This window comes from Rattus rattus, chromosome 18, assembly GCF_011064425.1.
Source record: "Rattus rattus isolate New Zealand chromosome 18, Rrattus_CSIRO_v1, whole genome shotgun sequence".
NCBI classification, from domain to species: Eukaryota; Metazoa; Chordata; class Mammalia; order Rodentia; family Muridae; genus Rattus; species Rattus rattus.
The window spans coordinates 9,088,581-9,106,377 of record NC_046171.1 but is presented as its reverse complement, the minus strand read 5'-3'; the positions used below and the strand labels follow the sequence as shown (position 1 = coordinate 9,106,377).

Here is a 17,797-nt window from a genome sequence, read left to right as displayed (position 1 = left end):
CCTCAGCCCCGGCCCCCTCCCTCCTTTCCCCTTCACGAAGCCGGCTCCGGGGCGCGCTGCCCGGAGAGGAGACGGGACGCGGGAGGCGCCCTCTCACCCCCAGAACACCATGTACCGTCCGAGCCCGGGAGCCGCCCGGCGCCTCCGGCCCTGCCTCCGCGCCTACCAGGTGCGACCCCAGGTGAGGCGTCGGCGGGCGGCGGGCAGCGGAGGGGCGGGCGAAGACCCTCCTCAGAGCCGGGCGAGGGGCGGGGCGCCGGGCCGCGCAGGCGCAGAGGCCCCCGCCGCCCCTTCCCACCCGTGCACTGCACGCGCCGGGGGCGCGGGGTCTGTGAGGGCTAATGTCCCCAATGAGGTACGGGCAGCGGCGTCCCGTGTGAGGCGCGTCTCCACGCCCCTGCCCTACCGTTCGTTACCTGTGCCCGGAGGTGACTTGAAGGGCAGGGCGGAGAGGCCGGAACTGCGGGCCTGTGGTGCACCTGCAGAACGGTCCTGCTCGCAAGGCTTGTCCGCTGCACCCGGTACGGCGGGCGCACAGCCACGCCCCCGACGGGGAAGGCTCCTGGAGGGCTGGGCAAGGTCCCGTGGAACCCCTACCCCCGGGGTTCCTTGGGCGCCGGGGGACTTGGAATCAATCAGGCTTGACCTCAGGTGACCTGCCATCCTTGCAGTAACAGCGTTAGTGACAGAGTTCACCCTACGGCAGTCGGCCCGATTGTCATTTAATGGGGCCGAAAATTATCATCTATATGTAATATATAATGATACTACCTTATGGGTGATGAAGCTTAATTTACATGCACCGTCCTGTATATAGGCCTCCTCTATTTACAGGAAACCGAGGTGCAGGGAAAGTGCCAGAGGTTCCAACAGAGTCAACACAAAATTATTCATACCTTCACCTGGATCCTCTTTACCCTGGCACAACTGTTTCAGAGTCATGGATACAAGTTATAGATCACACCCTTTCTCCCATGGGGCAATAAACCAGTCCTTCATCATTCACGAGAGACATTCTTTGCAGAACTGTCTCAGTAATGATAGGATCGTAAATATAACGGTGCTTTCTAAATGGGGAAGGTGGCAGTGGTGCTGTTGTCCTCTGGCACCCTTTCCTCATGTCTTCATTGAAGGTAGAGATGAGCCCATCTCTTTCCTCTGGTAAACTCTCTTCTGCAGGTAGGAGCAGGTAGGATTGGAGGCTTAACAGCCCAGCTCAGATGAAGGAGCGTTTGCTGATTTTGTTTGTTTTTTTGTTTTGTTTTGTTTTGTTTTTAAAACTAGCTCTGTGTAGCCCTGGTTGGCCTGGAACCCATGAGCAGCCTTGTCTCAGCCCCTGGTACCACCATGCTTAGACATCTGATTTTTTTTCTTTCTGTTCTCTTTTCCCCAGGACCAGCTCTCTCCTCGGCCAATACCATTCCCACCCCTATGGCCCCACTCCACTCCACCGACTTCTCCATCTTTTCCCCTTCATGGGTCACTACCACCCCCACATCCTCCTACCAACCCTCTTCCACCACCTCTCTCTCAGGTCCAGGTTCTCAACTCATTGAGTACGGTTCTTCCTCTGAGAAAGAGGGAGGAGGGACCAGGACCGGACCTACACAGTGGTTGCCTGGATGGGCTTAGGAGCCTTTTTGAGGGACCTCCTTGCCCCCATCCTGGGGCTGTGATACCTTTCCAAGCCCCTGGGACTTCCCACCCTTCCTCTACCACTCCATCAGGAGATCAGAGTATGGAGGAACACCTGGCTGTCATGCATGAGAGACTAAGACAAGAGGTGAGCAGCTCATCTATCTGTAGCAGGAAAATACGGAGACTAGTCAGTTAACTTGTCTTGGTAACATGAGACAGGCGTAGAGCCATGCCATGAGATACCTTCCTGAGAAAAGGGTGTCCCTGTTTGAATTAAGGACGGTTAAATTGGAAATGACGTTTCACTTGGGGGGGAGGTTGCGAGTGGATGTTAGAAGACCCTAAAAATAGATAACGGAGGAGCCAAACTGGTGACACTCGGGAGGTTGAGGGAAGAGGATTCCAAGTTCAAGGCCAGATTGGGCTACACCCTGTCTCAAATATTTACATGTATCCTCAAACCAGATCTTCTTCCCTACTGAGTCCACTGCCGTCTTCTTCCACCTAGCTTCCCACCCTTTTCCTCCGCTCCCATGACTACACCATATACTCAATGGATGTGGAATTCATCAATGAGATCCTGAACATTCGCACCAAGTGAGAGTTGGGACGAGGGAGGGAGAAGAGGACCCTTGCTAAATAAATACTTGGGCCTTGTTCCAGAGAAGGTTCCAGCTGCTTCTGAGACCATCCCCCCCAACACTCCTCCCACCCCACCCCACTCCCCCACACACCTTGGCATAAGCGGTTCTGCAGTCCTGACACTCCTGTCCCTTTGATTCTCACAGGGGCCGGACATTTTACGTTATGTCCCTGACCCTTTGCCGCTTCCTGGCTTGGAACTATTTTGCACAGTTCCGACTGGAGATCTTACAGCTGACCCGCCACCCTGAGAACTGGACCCTACAAGCCCGCTGGCGCCTGATAGGTCTGCCCGTACACATGCTGTTCCTGCGATTCTACAGGCGCGATAAGGAGGATCTTTACCGGTAAGAGGGAGGGCCGGAACACTGTGGCCCTGTAGGAGGGAAGGGCTGGAACACAGTGACTTGCTTCCCAGCAGTCCTTTGCTTACCCTGATTTGGCTGTAGACTTCCCAAGGGTAGACATTTTTAGTCTATTATGTCCGTGTGCATGTGGTAGTGCACCTTAGAGCAAATAAATGAGCATTCAGAAGAAAGCTTGTGAGCATGAGTCCTCTCCCCCACTGCGCATACTGGGGATTGAACTCAGGTCTTCAGGCTTTCCTGCAAGTACCTGTACACAACCATCTCAGTGGCTCAGCCTGCTTTCCATAAAATTAGTGGATTTTTGTGTCTATTAAGAAATTGTTCCTGACTTTGAGTTTCTTCTTATGTTCCTTGGACCTGACGGGTGACAAGTACTTAGTTATCGAACAAATAACTTCCTGGAGGATCAGGAGTTAAAGGCCAGCCTAGGCTGCATGAAACCCACCTCAGGAACCAAATGAACAAAAACACTTGTGTCCTGAATTTAGCTCTAAGTAAAGTACATGGTTAAGTTTCTGGCTGGTGCATCCCCCAAAACTGTTAGGCTCCAGCCTCTAACATTGTACTGAAGCATGTAAATGACTGATATCTGGGCTGGTGAGATGGTTCACCCGGTAAGGAAAAGTGCTTGCCCCCGAGCCCGACAACCTCCGTTCAGTACCTGGAACCCACGTGATGGAGGAGAGGACCGTTTGTTGTCTTTCGTCGAGACACAAGCACTTACCCACCCACAACTGTAAAACAGGTCGTGGTTCAACAACTTTGCTGCACAGCGGAACACATTTGAGGCCCTCTGTGCCAATGACACTCTGATTGTGTTGCTCTTAATTCAGCCTGAGCATTAGTTCCCAGGTGGCTGGGTGCAGTGGTGTGGCTGACAGTCCCGTTGTTGAAGCTGAAGTCAGCCTGGGCTGGGTACTGAGATCCTATCTCAGATAAAGCAGCTCACCGGATGACCTAATGGCACAGCAGACTTTAGGAACTCGTTTTAACAAGTACCTGAGTTAAGCTTTAGGGCAGCTTACCTCTCTCAGAAAACCTCTCCCTTTCGTAGGACCTTTGATGCCTTTTCCACCTTCTACCTGAATTCCAGTGGCCTCATTTGTCGCCATCACCTGGACAAGGTGAGTGCTGGGCCTGGGTTGGGAGGGTGAAGGATAGAGCATGTCCGTGTTCCTCCCCAGCCTCCATGAACCTGTCTCTGCAGCTGATGCCTTCACACTCACCATCAACGCCTGTGAAAAAGCTGCTTGTGGGAGCCCTGGTGGCCCTGGGGCTGTCAGAACCTGAGCCCAGCTTACACCTGTGCTCCAAGGCCTGATCCAGACTTGGGTGAAGGCCGCACTGAAGACTGCTACGCACAAAAGGAGGTGGAGGTAGACAGGAATGTCGTGCCAGCTGCCGCCCTCCACTCTCCTTCCTTCTTCCCATCATGCTGTGTAAAGCTGCTGTGTAATTTAACGTGTAAATAATAAAGTTTAAGCAATGATATAAGGTGGATTTTCATGTCACTTTCTCTGGGTCCCAAAATTCCCACACAGTTCATTCCAAAAATAATTTTATTTACTAGATATTAAATAAAGTATGGAAGGAAAAAAAGAGCTGTGAGGCACAGTCCATGTCACTGTCTAACCCAGCTCTTCTCGTGTCTTGCCGACTTTTTTGGGCATTTTCTTAGCATGGGGATCTTCTAGCTCCTTGGCCTTATAGTAGTGGGGAGCCACTTCCAAAAGCCAGCTGCTTTCGATCTCCAATACCTGTAAGAGGGAGGGAGCAGAAATCAGTAGGGCTCCTTTACTTCCAAAGGAAAAGACACTTGGCTGCTTCTTCATAACAGGGCAGACTGACCTGGACATGTGCTTACCAGGGAAGTGAGCCGGAGAAAGACCCGCAAGGGTCTACCCCTCATCGCTTAATGTGCCTGTGTGGCCCCAGAACTTGGTGCACATTTTATTTATTCTAGAACCAAGGACCTCATGCTTGCTGCACAAGCATTTCCTCAGCTCTCCCTCTATTTAGTCCATACTTTAAAATTTTTATGTATATGGGTGTTTTGCCTGCACATATGTCTGTAAACTACGTCAGATCCCTGGAACTGGAGTTAAAGGCAGGTGGGCCACCATGTGGATGCTGGGAGTTGAACCTGGCTTCTGTGGAAGAGAAACGACAGCCAGTGCTCTTGACTGAGGACTCTTCTCTTGGTTCTGTGTATGTGTAAATGCATGAGTACAGTGCCTGCAGAGGCCACAAGAGGAAGACAGGATCCCGGGCAGCTGCAGTAAGGGCAGCTCTGAACTGCCTACCGTGTGGGTGCTGGCAACTGACCCTGGGACCTCTGCAAGGACAGAGTGCCTAAAGCACTGAGCCATCTCTCCAGCCTCACACTTTTATTTTGAGAAAGTGTCTATGTTGCCCCCATAGACTCTGAATGTATGAGCCTCCTGCCTCACCTTGAGTACCACCTCAGACCTACATCAGCAAGCCCAGCTTCAACTATTTTTTTTTTAAGATTTATTTATTTACTCTATATAAGTACACTGTAGCTGTCTTCAGACACACCAGAAGAGGGCACCAGATTTCATTACAGATGAAAATATTTACTAAATGATTTACAATTCTCAGATCTTAGACAGCTGCTAGAAAAGATTTCTTATATTTACTTGCAATGGTGCTGAGGACCGCTGAGCTACATCCCAAATTTACATTAAATCTGATTTATAGGGGTTGGGGATTTAGCTCAGTGGTAGAGTGCTTGCCTAGCACGCGCAAGGCCCTGGGTTCGGTCCCCAGCTCCGAAAAAAAAGAAAAAAAAAAAATCTGATTTATATTTAATTACATCTGACCCTATCTTACACTAACGGACCTTGTTTCCATGCCAGTCCCGTTAATATGAATTGAACCTAAAATGCCAGCACATTGTCTCCCAGTCCCCACCATCTGAACGAGCAGAACCTTACCTGTCTCATGAATTCCTTGGTGGTCAAGACAAGCTCATGGTAGAGCAGCCAGCGTGGCTGTTGTTCAAAGAGAGAGGAGTTGGGATGAATAAACACTGTCTGCTGCTGCTTCACTGTGCGGTAGCCACTCCGAGTCAGCCTTGCTGTGTGGTAAAAATAACCTGAAGTGATGGCCTAAGGATCAGGCAAGAAAACAGGTCAGGCACCACTCGGGGGCCTTATTCTTCCCACGTCTGAGATCAGGTTTCCAGAGAACTAATAAGGTGAGGAATCCGTGAAGAACCCACTTGATGTGCTATATAGGGAAGAATGGGTTCCAATAAATAATACCAGGAGAGAGCTCAGGCAGGGAAGCTGCTGTGAGCCCTCGGTAGTGGATTCAAGAAACGCTAATCTGGAGGTGTGGTGATGTGAATGAATGAAGTGTGTTAACAGTTTCCTCTGAGTTTGAAACATACCACCTTGCTCTTTAAACTGGAAGGTAAACAACTCAAAACAGCTTCAGGAAGTTCCAAAAACTGACCAGATTCACTAGACCCCTTCTGGCCAGAGAAAGCAATAAATGTTGTGTCTGTCCCCCTCAGACAAGCCAAACTGCAAAAATTCTTGAGATCTGACTAGCTGCTTAGAAGAAACAGAAACCAATGAAAATAGCTAAAAGAGGTTTAGATCAACCAAGTCACTTGGAAAGGACACTATCCAACCTGTTGAAGAGCCTGAAGCTGTGCAATATGATCCAGGCTCCCAGCTTTTGTGAGCTGCCACCTATAATGGGGTGGGCTTTGGTGATGCTGTCTTTGAGGCATTTCTGCTTCTGTAAGTAACCCAGTAATCCCTCATCCATATTCCTGTAAGTTCCAAACAAAACTCATTAGTTCATAAAGTCAGACTTCGGTGGTATTTGTACTTTGGTCTGTTGTGGGCTCCCTATCTGGGGTGAGAGATGTGTATAGCATCTCCCCAGGAAAAGTTTTGTTACACAACAAAGTGACTCCTGCAGGTTGTTCATTGCCTTATACATGTGCATATATATTTATATGTGTGTGTGTGTGTGTGTGTGTGTGTGTGTGTGTGTGTGTGTGTGTGTGTATGTGTATGTATATGTATATGAATGAAAGGAAAAACAGAATGCCAGGTGGTGGCAGCGCACAGGAAGCAGAGGCAGGTGGATCTCAAACTTTAAGGTCAGTCAGGCCTACAGAGTGGGTTCCAGGACAGCCAGGGCTACACAAAGAGACCTTGTTTTGTAAAAAACAAAAAGAGACAAGAGGAAAAAAAAGAAATTAACAGTATCAAAAACACTGACCTTTCGCACACGAACGTAGTCACCTTGGCAGGAAGTCAAGCCAACTTCCACGCGCTCCAAGAGCCCCTCTAGTTGTTCCCGCACATCCCGGGCTCGGCGCATGGATCTGAACTGTACGAAATTTTCATAGCACCACTGGGAAGAGTAGCCGCTCTCTGCCCACTGTTGAGATTAAAGGCCTTAAGTACACAGCAGGACTCAAGTCCCCCAGACTTCCCAAATCTCCATGTGCCCAGTGACCTGCGTGTACACATTCAGCAGAACCAGGTGGTCCCCACCAGGGAGGAAGAAGTTGACACGGGCGTTGTCAGCATGGACAACCTTGTCCTTGGGCCGGTAGAAGATGGAATTGTTGACAGACAGCATAGCAGCCACGGTCAGGATCTCTTCTGAACAGCTATACCTTGAGCAGGGCAGGAAGAGGATGAAGTCACCAGGAAACACATGAGAGCAGACACAGAGATCCTGATCTCAAACACAGCAGAGGAACATCTTTCTTAAGACTTATTTTGGGGTTGGGGATTTAGCTCAGTGGTAGAGGCTTGCCTAGCAAGCACAAGGCCCTGGGTTCGGTCCTCGGCTGGGGGTCGGGATGAGGGGCCAGGGGAGGGAGACAAAAATAACAAAAAAAAAAAAAAAAAAAACCAAAACCAAAGTAACTAAATGTTTGGCCTGTGTGCATATCTGTGTGCCACATGCCTGTGGAAGTCAGAAGAGCTGGAGTTACATGATTGAGAACTGAACTCGGATGCACTGCAAGAGCAATTGGTGTTTTTAACCAATGACATCTTTTTTTTTCCGGAGCTGGGGACCAAACCCAGGGCCTTGCGCTTGCTAGGCAAGTGCTCTACCACTGAGCTAAATCCCCAACCCCAATGACATCTTTTAAAGGTGGTCCCATACAGACCTATCTAAAGCTCCTATTCTGAAGCCTTGGGAAGTCATGTTTCAGAGGTAGCAGCTTCCTAGCACCCACCACACACACAGGAGGTCTTTTGCTTCCATTCACGGTCCTGGGTTTTATTTTGTTAACTGGTTTGGTTTTGAGGCAGCGCCTCACCATGTAACCCTGGCTAGCCGAGACCTCAGGGGTCGTCTGCGTCTGCCTCTGCCTCTGTCTGTGCTATGACTGCTGGTCCCTGGGTTGTATCTACACTAATTAACCATTTGTGCCACCAACCATCACTATCAAGTACAGGACAGTGGTTCACGTGGGCCTCATAAGGGATGGTAAAGCTTCTTAAATAATATTTATTAAAAACAAACAAACAAAACAGTAACATCATGATGAAGAGACAAGGAGAGAGAGGATACTTGAGACCGAGGAAGCACGGCCAGTTTGTGCCAGGAACTAGGTGGGTAGGTAGGAAGACTTACTTCTCGGAGGCCAAGATCATTTTAGACAACATAGGATCCACGGGCAGCTCTGCCATCTTTCGACCAGACTGAAAGGAAGAGGGAAAGGTGAGGTCAGTTTCCCTCAGCTTCCTTCCACCACCACTCCAGGGGTCCTTGGCACCATCACCAAAGGGGTCCCTGGAGCCATCAGACTTTTTCCTTCACACTGTCCCAGCCCCAGTGCCGCTCACCGTGGTGAGCTCTCCAAGGTGGTTGAGGGCACCAAGTGCATAAAGTTGTTCCAAAGCCAGCAGCAGGGTCTCATATGGTGGCGGGTCCAGAAAGTCAAAGTGCATCAGGTCGTGGATCCCTGGGGAAAGGAATAAAGAATGGGTGAGTCCTGCATAGCCTCAGTAACCCCAGTGTCCCAGCAGGAGGACTCAGGCAGCCTGGTCACCTAAGCTCTTTAGCAGGAGTACCACATTGCCCAGGCTAGTCCTCTGGATCTCAGGAACTGTGGTCTCCTCCAGCTCATGCTGGTAGGCCCAGGCTGTATACAGGCGGAAGCACTTCCCTGCAGCCACTCGACCTGCCTGGCCCGGCCAGCTGATTGGCTGAAGCCTAGAAAGGAAGGAGAGGTACAGGCATGGTCAGGGTGGTGTTATGGAAAAAGTATGCTAATCCCCATCCTGAAGCCTACTTGGGAATCAAGCTTTCTCTGGGGACAGTGTGTCTCCCTCCCTCTACCTCAGGGAGACGTAAGCTGACCTTGCTGCAGGGTGTGACGGTGAGCGACTCCATGCCTGTTCGAGGGTTGTAGCTCTTCTGCTTGCAGAACCCTGGATCCAGCACATAAATGATGCCTTCGATGGTGAGGGAAGTTTCTGCAATGTTTGTTGCCACAACCACCTAAGTGAGAGGACAGAGTCACCCAGGGACCCAGCCCACCTAGAAAGTCCAAGAAAGCAGGATACAGTGAGGGTAGGGCAAAGGAAGGCAGTGTTCAAGGGTCAGGAGAGGGGTGACAGGTGGGGCTAGCAGTCAGCAGGGGCACAGCAGAGAGGGAACACTGCCGAATATAGATAGGGTTGTTCTTCGGAAAGTGGAAAGTGTCCGCATCTCTCCTCACACATCACTTCTGACCGCAGCTTACGCCCTACTCCCCGCTCCTACCACACAGTGTGTCCACATCTCTCCTCACACATCACCTCTGACAGCAGCTTACTCCCCGCTCCTACTACACAGCATGCAGTGTCCCTTTAAACATGTGAACCTGTCACCTCACACCTCACACCTGTGCTTGTCCCTGCCCTCCAAGTGCTCTTCCTTCTGTGAGATGCTCCTCACCAGCTCTCCCCTCAGCAGAGCAGTCCTCTCCTCTCCTCAGCCCTTTATGGAGCAGCCTCCCACCACTAGGAAAAGCCCTTGTGCTCCTCCCCTTCTCAGACTTCCCGTGCTGCCCCGGATCTCTTCCCTGTAGCCAATACAAACTGAGGCAGCCTCACATGCCCGGCCTCATCCCATCAGACTATAAGTCCTATTGGACACATCTGGATCCTCGCCTCAGCCCCCTCCCCATGCAGCGTGTACTGGGTCTTGACGCTGGGGCCTCACATGCTGGGTGAGTGCTTGACCACTGAAGCCCCAGCCCCAGACCCCCAGTACATAATTGTCTGGTGAGAGTCGTATCTCTGCCTAAAACCCCTCGGTTGCCATTTGCCTGTCTGAAGTCTGAATGCTACAACAGCTCTGTCCTGGCCTTCGGCTGATTCAGCTTTGTCTGTAGCTGGAAACTCCCAAACTCACTCCTCAGACTTCACCTCAGCTCTCCTCTAGGACTTCCCCAGCCATTTTCCTCAAAGATCCACTTAAGTACATACAGCCTGGCATACACTGAACTGAAAGCTTACTATCTAGGCTAATGCTGATTTCGTCTCTCTCCAGCTGAAAGGCCAGGGCTTCCCCTCAGCTGTGTCCAAACAGCCAGGCAAACAACTTGGAACAAAGGGGACAGCATATGCCTTGCTTGTGTGTGGTAAAAGGTTCTCCCACTGACCTTCCGGGCCCCGGGGGGCGTGGGCTGGAAGATTCGAGCCTGCATGTCGGAGGGCAGGTTGGCATAAATGGGCAGCACCAGAAGCTCCCGGATCTTGGAGCCCAGTCTGCGGCAGCGGTCCTGGAGCATCTCGCAGGCAGCCTCAATCTCCTCCTGAATATGGAGCAGGATGGCAGGAGACCTGGAGTCAGTCATAGGACCCACACACCAGCCCCATCCTCCCCGAAACACTCCAACCACTTCCCACCACAGTACTCACCTGTCCCGTTAGGAACACCAGTATGTCCCCAGGGGGCTGGGTCACATGGATCTGCAGCACGGACACCACACAGGCTTCCAGGTAGTCAGCCTCTGGGGCCTGGGAAGGAGGAAGACACAGGGTCACAGAAGGGCCACTTGCTCAGGCAGGCTCTTGTCCCTGCTCAATGCCCGCCCCTCTCTGGGTGTCCATTAGACCCTTCCACTGGGACATCCTCCTAAGCCAGCCCCAGCTCCTCTGCCTCACACGGAAGCCCATCCTCCCGAGGGGCACCTTGGTATAGAAGATGTCAACTGGAAACCTGCGTCCAGGGATTCGGAAGACAGGGGCATCATCGAAGAAGGCAGAAAAACGAGCAGTGTCCAGTGTGGCCGAAGCCACCAGGACCTTGAGCTCAGGTCGGAATCTAGCAACGTCTTTGATCAATCCAAAGAGAATGTCTGTGTGCAAGGTCCGCTCATGAGCTTCATCTACCATCACCACACTGGGGAGAAAGTGGGAGATTGGTAAGGGACAAAGGGCAGGGGCTTAGCAGTGCAGGGCTGGATCAAAGGGAGGGATGGAGGGACCTCAGGGGGAAAGGGGACTGAGGTGGGAGGAGGCTAAGGAGAAGTCAAATGTTCCAATTATGTAATGTTGGCAGATGGTGAGCATGGTGGGGGGTTCTGTGATCTGCGGCCCATCCGGGCACTGGCCAAGAGAAGCAGTCAGGACGGGGCTAGTAACATGGCTCAGCGGTAAATGTGCTGGCCACCAAGCCTGCCGACCTCAGTTTGATCCCTCGAATGCACATGGTGAAAGTACAGAACTGACTCCTCTAAGCTGTCTTCTGATCCCCTACATGTCCACACATACACACACATACATATACACATATACACATATTTATACATATACATATATACACACATATACACATGTGCGCACATACATGTACACACATACATACACACAAATATATACACACGTGCACACATACACACACATACATATACACATATACACATATTTATACATATACATATATACACACATATACACATGTGCGCACATACATACATGTACACACATACATACACACATACATATATATACACAACTGCATACACACACATACACAAATGCACCTACATATATATACACACACATACATACACACAATATATACACATACGTGTACACATATACACACGTACATACATACAAACACAATTGTATACATACACATATACACATACATACATACATACATACATACATACATATATACACACCATAAATACACACTCATACATACATACACACACACACAATTCTTTTTCAAATATAAAAGAACAAAGAGGCAGGGAAGAGTCTAGATTCCTTTAACCTAGGATTAGAACAAGTCAGACATCTCTGGATCAGTCAAGAGACAGCTGTTCTCACTGGAAGAAGTGGAACTAAGAACTTAAAGCAAACAGTGCATGGCCTAGTGGCTCTTCTTGTACTCTCAGCGATGTGACCCACGAGACTGAGGCCAGCTAAGGTTAGATAGTGGACTCCGGGCTAGCCTGGGCTACAGAGAAACCCTGTCTCAAAACACTAAGAACAGATAAGAGCCAACTGGACCCATTAGAATAGAGAGAGATTAAAGGAAGCGAGAATCTCTGACGGGGAGGTGGGGCATCTTGTGCAAAGCATATACACACACACAGACACACAGACACGCGCACGCGCGCGCGCACACACACACACACGCATGCACGCACGCACGCACGCACCTGTAACTTGCGAGGTCAGGCTCAGAGAGGAACTCCCGGAGTAGCATTCCGTCTGTCATGTAACGGAGAACAGTTCGCTCTGATGTGCAGTCCTCAAACCGGATGCTGTAGCCCACCTGGTCACAGACAGTCAAGAGGTTGGAATGACGGATGACCAGACCTGAGGTGTGGGGCCATGCCAGCAACGTGAGAGGCTTCCATCTCACAAATCCCCGAAGACCTCACCTCATTCCCAAGCTTCACCCCCATCTCCCGGGCCACTCGGGCTGCCACACTCATGGCCGCCACTCTCCGGGGCTGGGTGCAAGCAATCTTCATACCCTTCTTGGTGTAACCCTAAGAGGAGAGAAGGAGGGGTTACTCCTCTGTTAGACATGCTGTTGTGAGCCAGGCAGGGCAGGGAAAGGAGAACAGATGGGATGAAAGCCAGAGAAGGACAGACAGACAAGAGAGAAGCCAAGGGCCCCCGGGGATGCTAAGCCAGCCTGCAGACCTTGGCTTATAGGCAGGGCTCTGCTGGACTTGAACCGACCAGGGACAGATTGGCCGAGGCATACCCAGAAAGCAATGGGAGACATGCGGTTAAACAGTAGGAAAACACCTTTTACTTTTAGTTCTCTGGCCCCTGAAGAGGGAAAGCAGGGCCGAGGTCGTGCGGGATGGAAGCCCAAGAGGTTCCAATCTGTGATGTTCATCTCACTGCTCCCATGGGAGACCTGCACGTTCACAACTCGTACCAGGTATGGATGTGATGGCGGGGAGAACAAAATGGTAAAAAGAGTGGCCTCGTCGGTCTCAAAAGCCTCATGACTTAGCAGAAAGGACAGGAAAGGACATCTTTACCATCACACAAAGGGGGTCTCCCAGGACTGACTCAAGGGCTGAGTGGGCCCTAAGTGACATGCTGTAACGACTGACCTCCTCAAAGAGGTACTGTGGGATCTGTGTGGTCTTCCCGGAGCCAGTCTCGCCCTCGATGATGAGGACCTGATGGTTGGCAATGGCGGTCAGGAGCTCCTCTCGGAAGGGGAACACTGGCAGGCTGCGGCGCACGGCCTGGATGGACTCCTTCTGCTGGGCCTGGGCTGACAGGGGCTGGCCTGATGACGGCTCCTGAGGAAGGGACAGAGGTGCTGAGGTCCCCACCACCTTGAGAGGCCCTCCTGTCTTACCCCGGACTTTCTCCCTCTCACCTCGTCGCCCTGGAGCTGAGCGGCACGGACGAACTCGATGGTCTCGTCCTCCTCCAGCACCAGCTGGTACTGGGGTTCCTGGGCAGCAGCGTCTCGGGCCCCAAACTTGAGGGATGCGGCGTCCAGACGGGCCTCCTCCCAACGCCGCTGCTCCTCGCCCGGAGCCCCTGATTCCTCCTCGACGATGTCGGCGGCTCGAGCCGGCTACGGGGAGAGCAGCCGAGAAAGCTGAAGAAGGTCCTCCCCACCACTGCTTCTACCAATTATGAACAGGAGAGGGAAGGGAGCAGCCACCACACCGGTTCCCTCACCTGTCCTCGAGTCTCCTTGGGCATGTGGTAGCGATTAGTGGCCTCCAGCTTCTCCTGCTCGCCAGCCGCCCGGTACTCCCGAGCCAGGTCCCGCACACGCCGCTTGTACTTGAGCTCCCGGCGCTCATGGCGGCTCAGCTCCACGTCCCCAAACAGGACCTCCTCATCAGCCAGTTCTGCCTCTAGGTCCTCCAGCTTTTCTCGCTCCCGCTTCGCCAGGTATTCCCGACGAGACTTCTTACGGAGCTCAGGGACCTGGGTCAAGAAGGGACAGTCAAATCCTCATCCTACCAGTGCCACAACACTGTTCCCTACACGTGGAGTGTGAAAAAAACTCCAAGGAGGAGGTGGGCGTGAGGCCTTCTGGTGCTAGCTGTTTGGTATTTCATCAAGTCTCAAAGGTAGGGGAATTACTCCCAGACGCAACGACTCGATCCTGCCGAGGTGACAAGATTTGTAACTTTCTCCTTCTACAACCCAACCCCACTCTTTTCTGGTTCCTGTCAGGCAGTCCCCCTCCTCTAGAGACTGACCACCCAGACGCATCTCACCATACTCCCTCTGCGACCCTTCCTGCTACAGCCAATCACTCCAATGGTCTTTCTCTTTGTCTCCAGATACTGCTTTCTTAACCTGGGGTTCTCACCATGGCTTTCCGGTCTTCCTCAGCCATCTTGAGGCGCTTCTGAGCCTCTTCGTAAGCCTAGAAGAAATCATGTAGAGGGATGTGAGGCCAAGGATACCGTTCCTGTCAGGATGACAAGTGCCCTTCAGTGCCCCTCCTCTGTGAAGAACCTCTGTGGATCTCAACCGGGCAGGGAGGGCTTTAGCCAGAGAGCCCACAGGAGCCCTGGTGACAACTCTCGTCTTCCCAGAGAAAACTCTGCAGCCAAATCCAGGTTTACCCAACTCACCTTCTTATCTGACCGCTCCAGAACATTCCGGGTCCGGTCCTTGTCTCGTTGCCGAACCCGCTCTGCAAAGGCATCCCGTTCCTCCAAGTCCTGGAGACGCTCACGCTCCGTTCTCTCCCACTCATCCTCTGAGGCTGGCTTCTCCTCCGTGGGTGATTTACTACCCCTGAACCCGGCCCAGTGCATCAAAGTGGGGTATCGAGAGGGCTTAGCACCCCACAGCCAACAGCATGCTCCAATCCCCCCTCTCCTTCCTTCTCACTTACCCTGTCTTCCTCTTCCCTGACTCAGAGGCTTCTTCCTCCTCCTCCTCCTCCTCTTCCTCTTCCTGCTGTTTCTTCCTCAGGTGTTTCCGTCTCTTCCGCTTCTTCTGGAGGCTGCTCCCGTCCCTGGCCACTGCTTCCTCGCCGCTCTCGCTGTCCTCCAACAATTTATAAGATCGGTTCTTCTCCAGCAGGGCTCGGGCCTCTCGCTCAGCTACACGAGCTGGCTTTTCAACCACGGCCTTCCGCGGCACCTGCCAGTAGATATGACAGCTCCTGACCTCCTCGGTACCTCATTTGCCTACAAAGGGATTACTTTATCTTAAGCCTGTCTCCATCTTTCTCTTCTACATGGTTTGGTTCCATGGTCGCAGCTTCTGAACCTCCTTCCAGGAACCTATTTAGCAAATGATTACTGAACACTACCCTGTGGTGGAGGGGAGAGGAGCAACACTCACAGGTTATGCTTTCACAGCCACACGTTGGCGGCGTATACACGAAACAGAACTTTTTCCTAATTTTAATGATTTACTTTTGTTTCTGTGTGCGTTGGCGTTCTGCCTGCAATGTGTGCTGTGTGAGGGTGTTAGATCTCATGGAACCGGAGTTACGGTTGCGAGCTGCCATGTGAGCACTGGAAATTGAACCTGGGTTCGCAGCTAGTGATCTTAATCCCTGAGTCATCTTTCCAGTCCCACAATAGAATTTTTTTTTTAAAAGAATTGGTTCTGAGCTTAAGTAGTTTATATTCTATAATCCATTTTCCTTTTTTTTTTTTTTTTTCCTTTTTTTTTTGAACTGAGGACTGAACCCAGGGCCTTGCGCTTGGCTGAGCGCTCTACCACTAAAGCCAAATCCCCAACCCCCATTTTCCTTTTAAGATTTATTTTCCATTTATTTATGTGTACAGGTACTTGGACCTGGAGCTGAAATTACTGGTTGTGTGTCACTAGGCCTGGTTGCTAAGAACTGAACTCAAGTCTTCCAGATGCGCAACAAGGGTTTTGTTTTTGTCTGTCTGTCTGTCTGTCTGTCTGTCTTCCCCCCCCTTTTGCAACAAGGGTTCTTAACTGCTGAGCAGTCTCCATCCTATTTCTTAAATGCTAATTCTCATAGTTCTGTTTTTCTCAGTGACTCTTCCCCGGGGCTGGGGATTGAACCCAAGGCTTACAGTGTGCTAGACAAGCATTTTACCAACTGTGCTACATCCTTAGGTCTGGAGTTATGTACTGTAACTAACAAGCGCTCTAGCTTAAAAAAATGTATGTAAATCCCTCTCTCTTGAGTCTTCTCCACAGACCTGTACGCCCAGCACCTAGCATGATACCTAAATAACAAAACCAAGAACGGTGGGTCTCTCTGTCATCCCAGTACTAGGGAGGCTCGCTGCAAGTTCGAAGCCAGCCTGTGTGCTATATCGAAAGTTGCAGGCACACTGCGTCTCAAAACAAAAGGATAAGCGTACGGGCCAATTTGGCTGTGAGTGGACTGTCCCGGCGGCACACACCTTGCTCCAGAGCTTCAGCGCAAAGTCCCGCGCCGGCCCGCCGAGGTCCAGGGTCTCTGTGTCACGCAAGCGCTGCACAAACTCCTCGGCGGAGGCGCAGCGCTGCGCCGTGCCGATCAGGAACTGCGCGACGTGCCGCTCGCTCAGCCCCAGCACCGAGTGCAGCTCCTCCTGCACCCACCGCTCCAGCCCCGCCGGCGTCGCCATGGCGACGCGTCTCGCTCCGGGCAAGCAACCGCGGAACGGCCAGGACTGCGGCGAGGCCAGAAGAGGCCTGAGGTGCCACGGCCTCGCACTGGCTGCCGTATAGACACCTCGTCCACAGTGCGAGATTGGGTAGTTCTACACCGTCTCCCAGGACCGCGAAACCCGGAAGGAATCGCATTCTTCCGGCCAGGGCTCGACGGTGGCTGGGCAGGTTCAAATTGCGCAGCCTCAGGGGTTGGGGATTTAGCTCAGTGGTAGAGCGCTTGCCTAGGAAGCGCAAGGCCCTGGGTTCGGTCCCCAGCTCCAAAAAAAAAAAAAAGTAAAAAAAGTAAAAATTGCGCAGCCTCTTTCCTGATGCTTCTGGGAAGAGGCTTTCGTGCACAGCCTTGCCCGAGCTCTCTGTCGCCCCCTAATGGTCTGTGAGCCGGTGCTAATACAAGTCTGTGTTGACTAACTAGTTTCCACAGCCTGGGATAAAAGGAGTACAAATCAGGTTTAGGAAAACAAGATATATAATAAGGGGCCGGAGAGACAGCTCAGCAAACTCGAGTTCGACTCCCAGCATCCAGATTCTTCACAAACAACCACTTGGGTTAGGACAAACAGCTCCAGGAGGATCTACCACCTCAGGCCTCTTCTGACACCTGTCTCTCTGAAGCTGGAACTACTTGTGGTTGTGACCTGCCTGACGCAGGTGCTGAGAATCAAACACGAGTCTTCCAAGAGAGCAGAAAGTGCTCTTAATCACTGAATTATCCCTCCAGCCCTTCTATTTGAAGGGGCAGGGTGGAAGGTTATATATATAAACGTCTTACTTGCAAGTATGTATACCACTCTGAATCCGGGGGAGGGCATTAGATCTGCTGAAAATGTAGTTTTTGAGCCACCATGTGAGTGCTGGGAGTTAAAACTAAGTTCTCTTAATTGTAGAGCATCTCTCCAGGCACCATTTAAAAAAAAAAACAAAAACAAAAACAAAAAAACACCGGGACTCATGTAGCATTAGCTGGCCTTACATGTACTACATAGCTAAAGATTACTTTGAACTCTATTGTTTGTTTGTTTGTTTACATCCCCA

The 17,797-nt window shown here is 51.4% G+C and overlaps 2 protein-coding genes across 3 annotated transcripts; one reads left to right on the top strand and one right to left on the bottom strand.

The window, feature by feature from the left end:
* Positions 1-19: 19 nt before the first annotated feature.
* On the top strand, positions 20-4,142 carry C18H6orf136 (chromosome 18 C6orf136 homolog). 2 transcript variants are annotated; one of them, XM_032889091.1, is made up of 6 exons: positions 20-169; positions 1,394-1,783; positions 2,147-2,235; positions 2,427-2,627; positions 3,703-3,772; positions 3,856-4,142. In XM_032889091.1, the coding sequence occupies exons 1-6, from the start codon at positions 110-112 to the stop codon at positions 3,967-3,969; spliced, it is 924 nt and encodes a 307-aa protein (XP_032744982.1). In that variant the 5' UTR covers positions 20-109; the 3' UTR covers positions 3,970-4,142. The 2 variants fall into 2 exon arrangements, with proteins under 2 accessions (XP_032744982.1, XP_032744981.1); XM_032889090.1 differs by having other exon boundaries at positions 20-181.
* Positions 4,143-4,189: 47 nt separating this feature from the next.
* Positions 4,190-16,891, bottom strand: Dhx16 (DEAH-box helicase 16). The gene is given in 21 exon segments (XM_032889092.1): positions 4,190-4,405; positions 5,606-5,779; positions 6,912-7,073; positions 7,152-7,314; positions 8,289-8,356; positions 8,501-8,619; positions 8,707-8,848; positions 8,850-8,870; positions 9,018-9,158; positions 10,306-10,458; positions 10,565-10,663; positions 10,838-11,048; positions 12,325-12,440; positions 12,550-12,660; positions 13,243-13,437; positions 13,518-13,721; positions 13,829-14,083; positions 14,475-14,531; positions 14,743-14,908; positions 15,009-15,259; positions 16,513-16,891. Coding segments are annotated over 21 exon segments (3,144 nt in total). The 5' UTR covers positions 16,720-16,891; the 3' UTR covers positions 4,190-4,276.
* Positions 16,892-17,797: the final 906 nt, after the last annotated feature.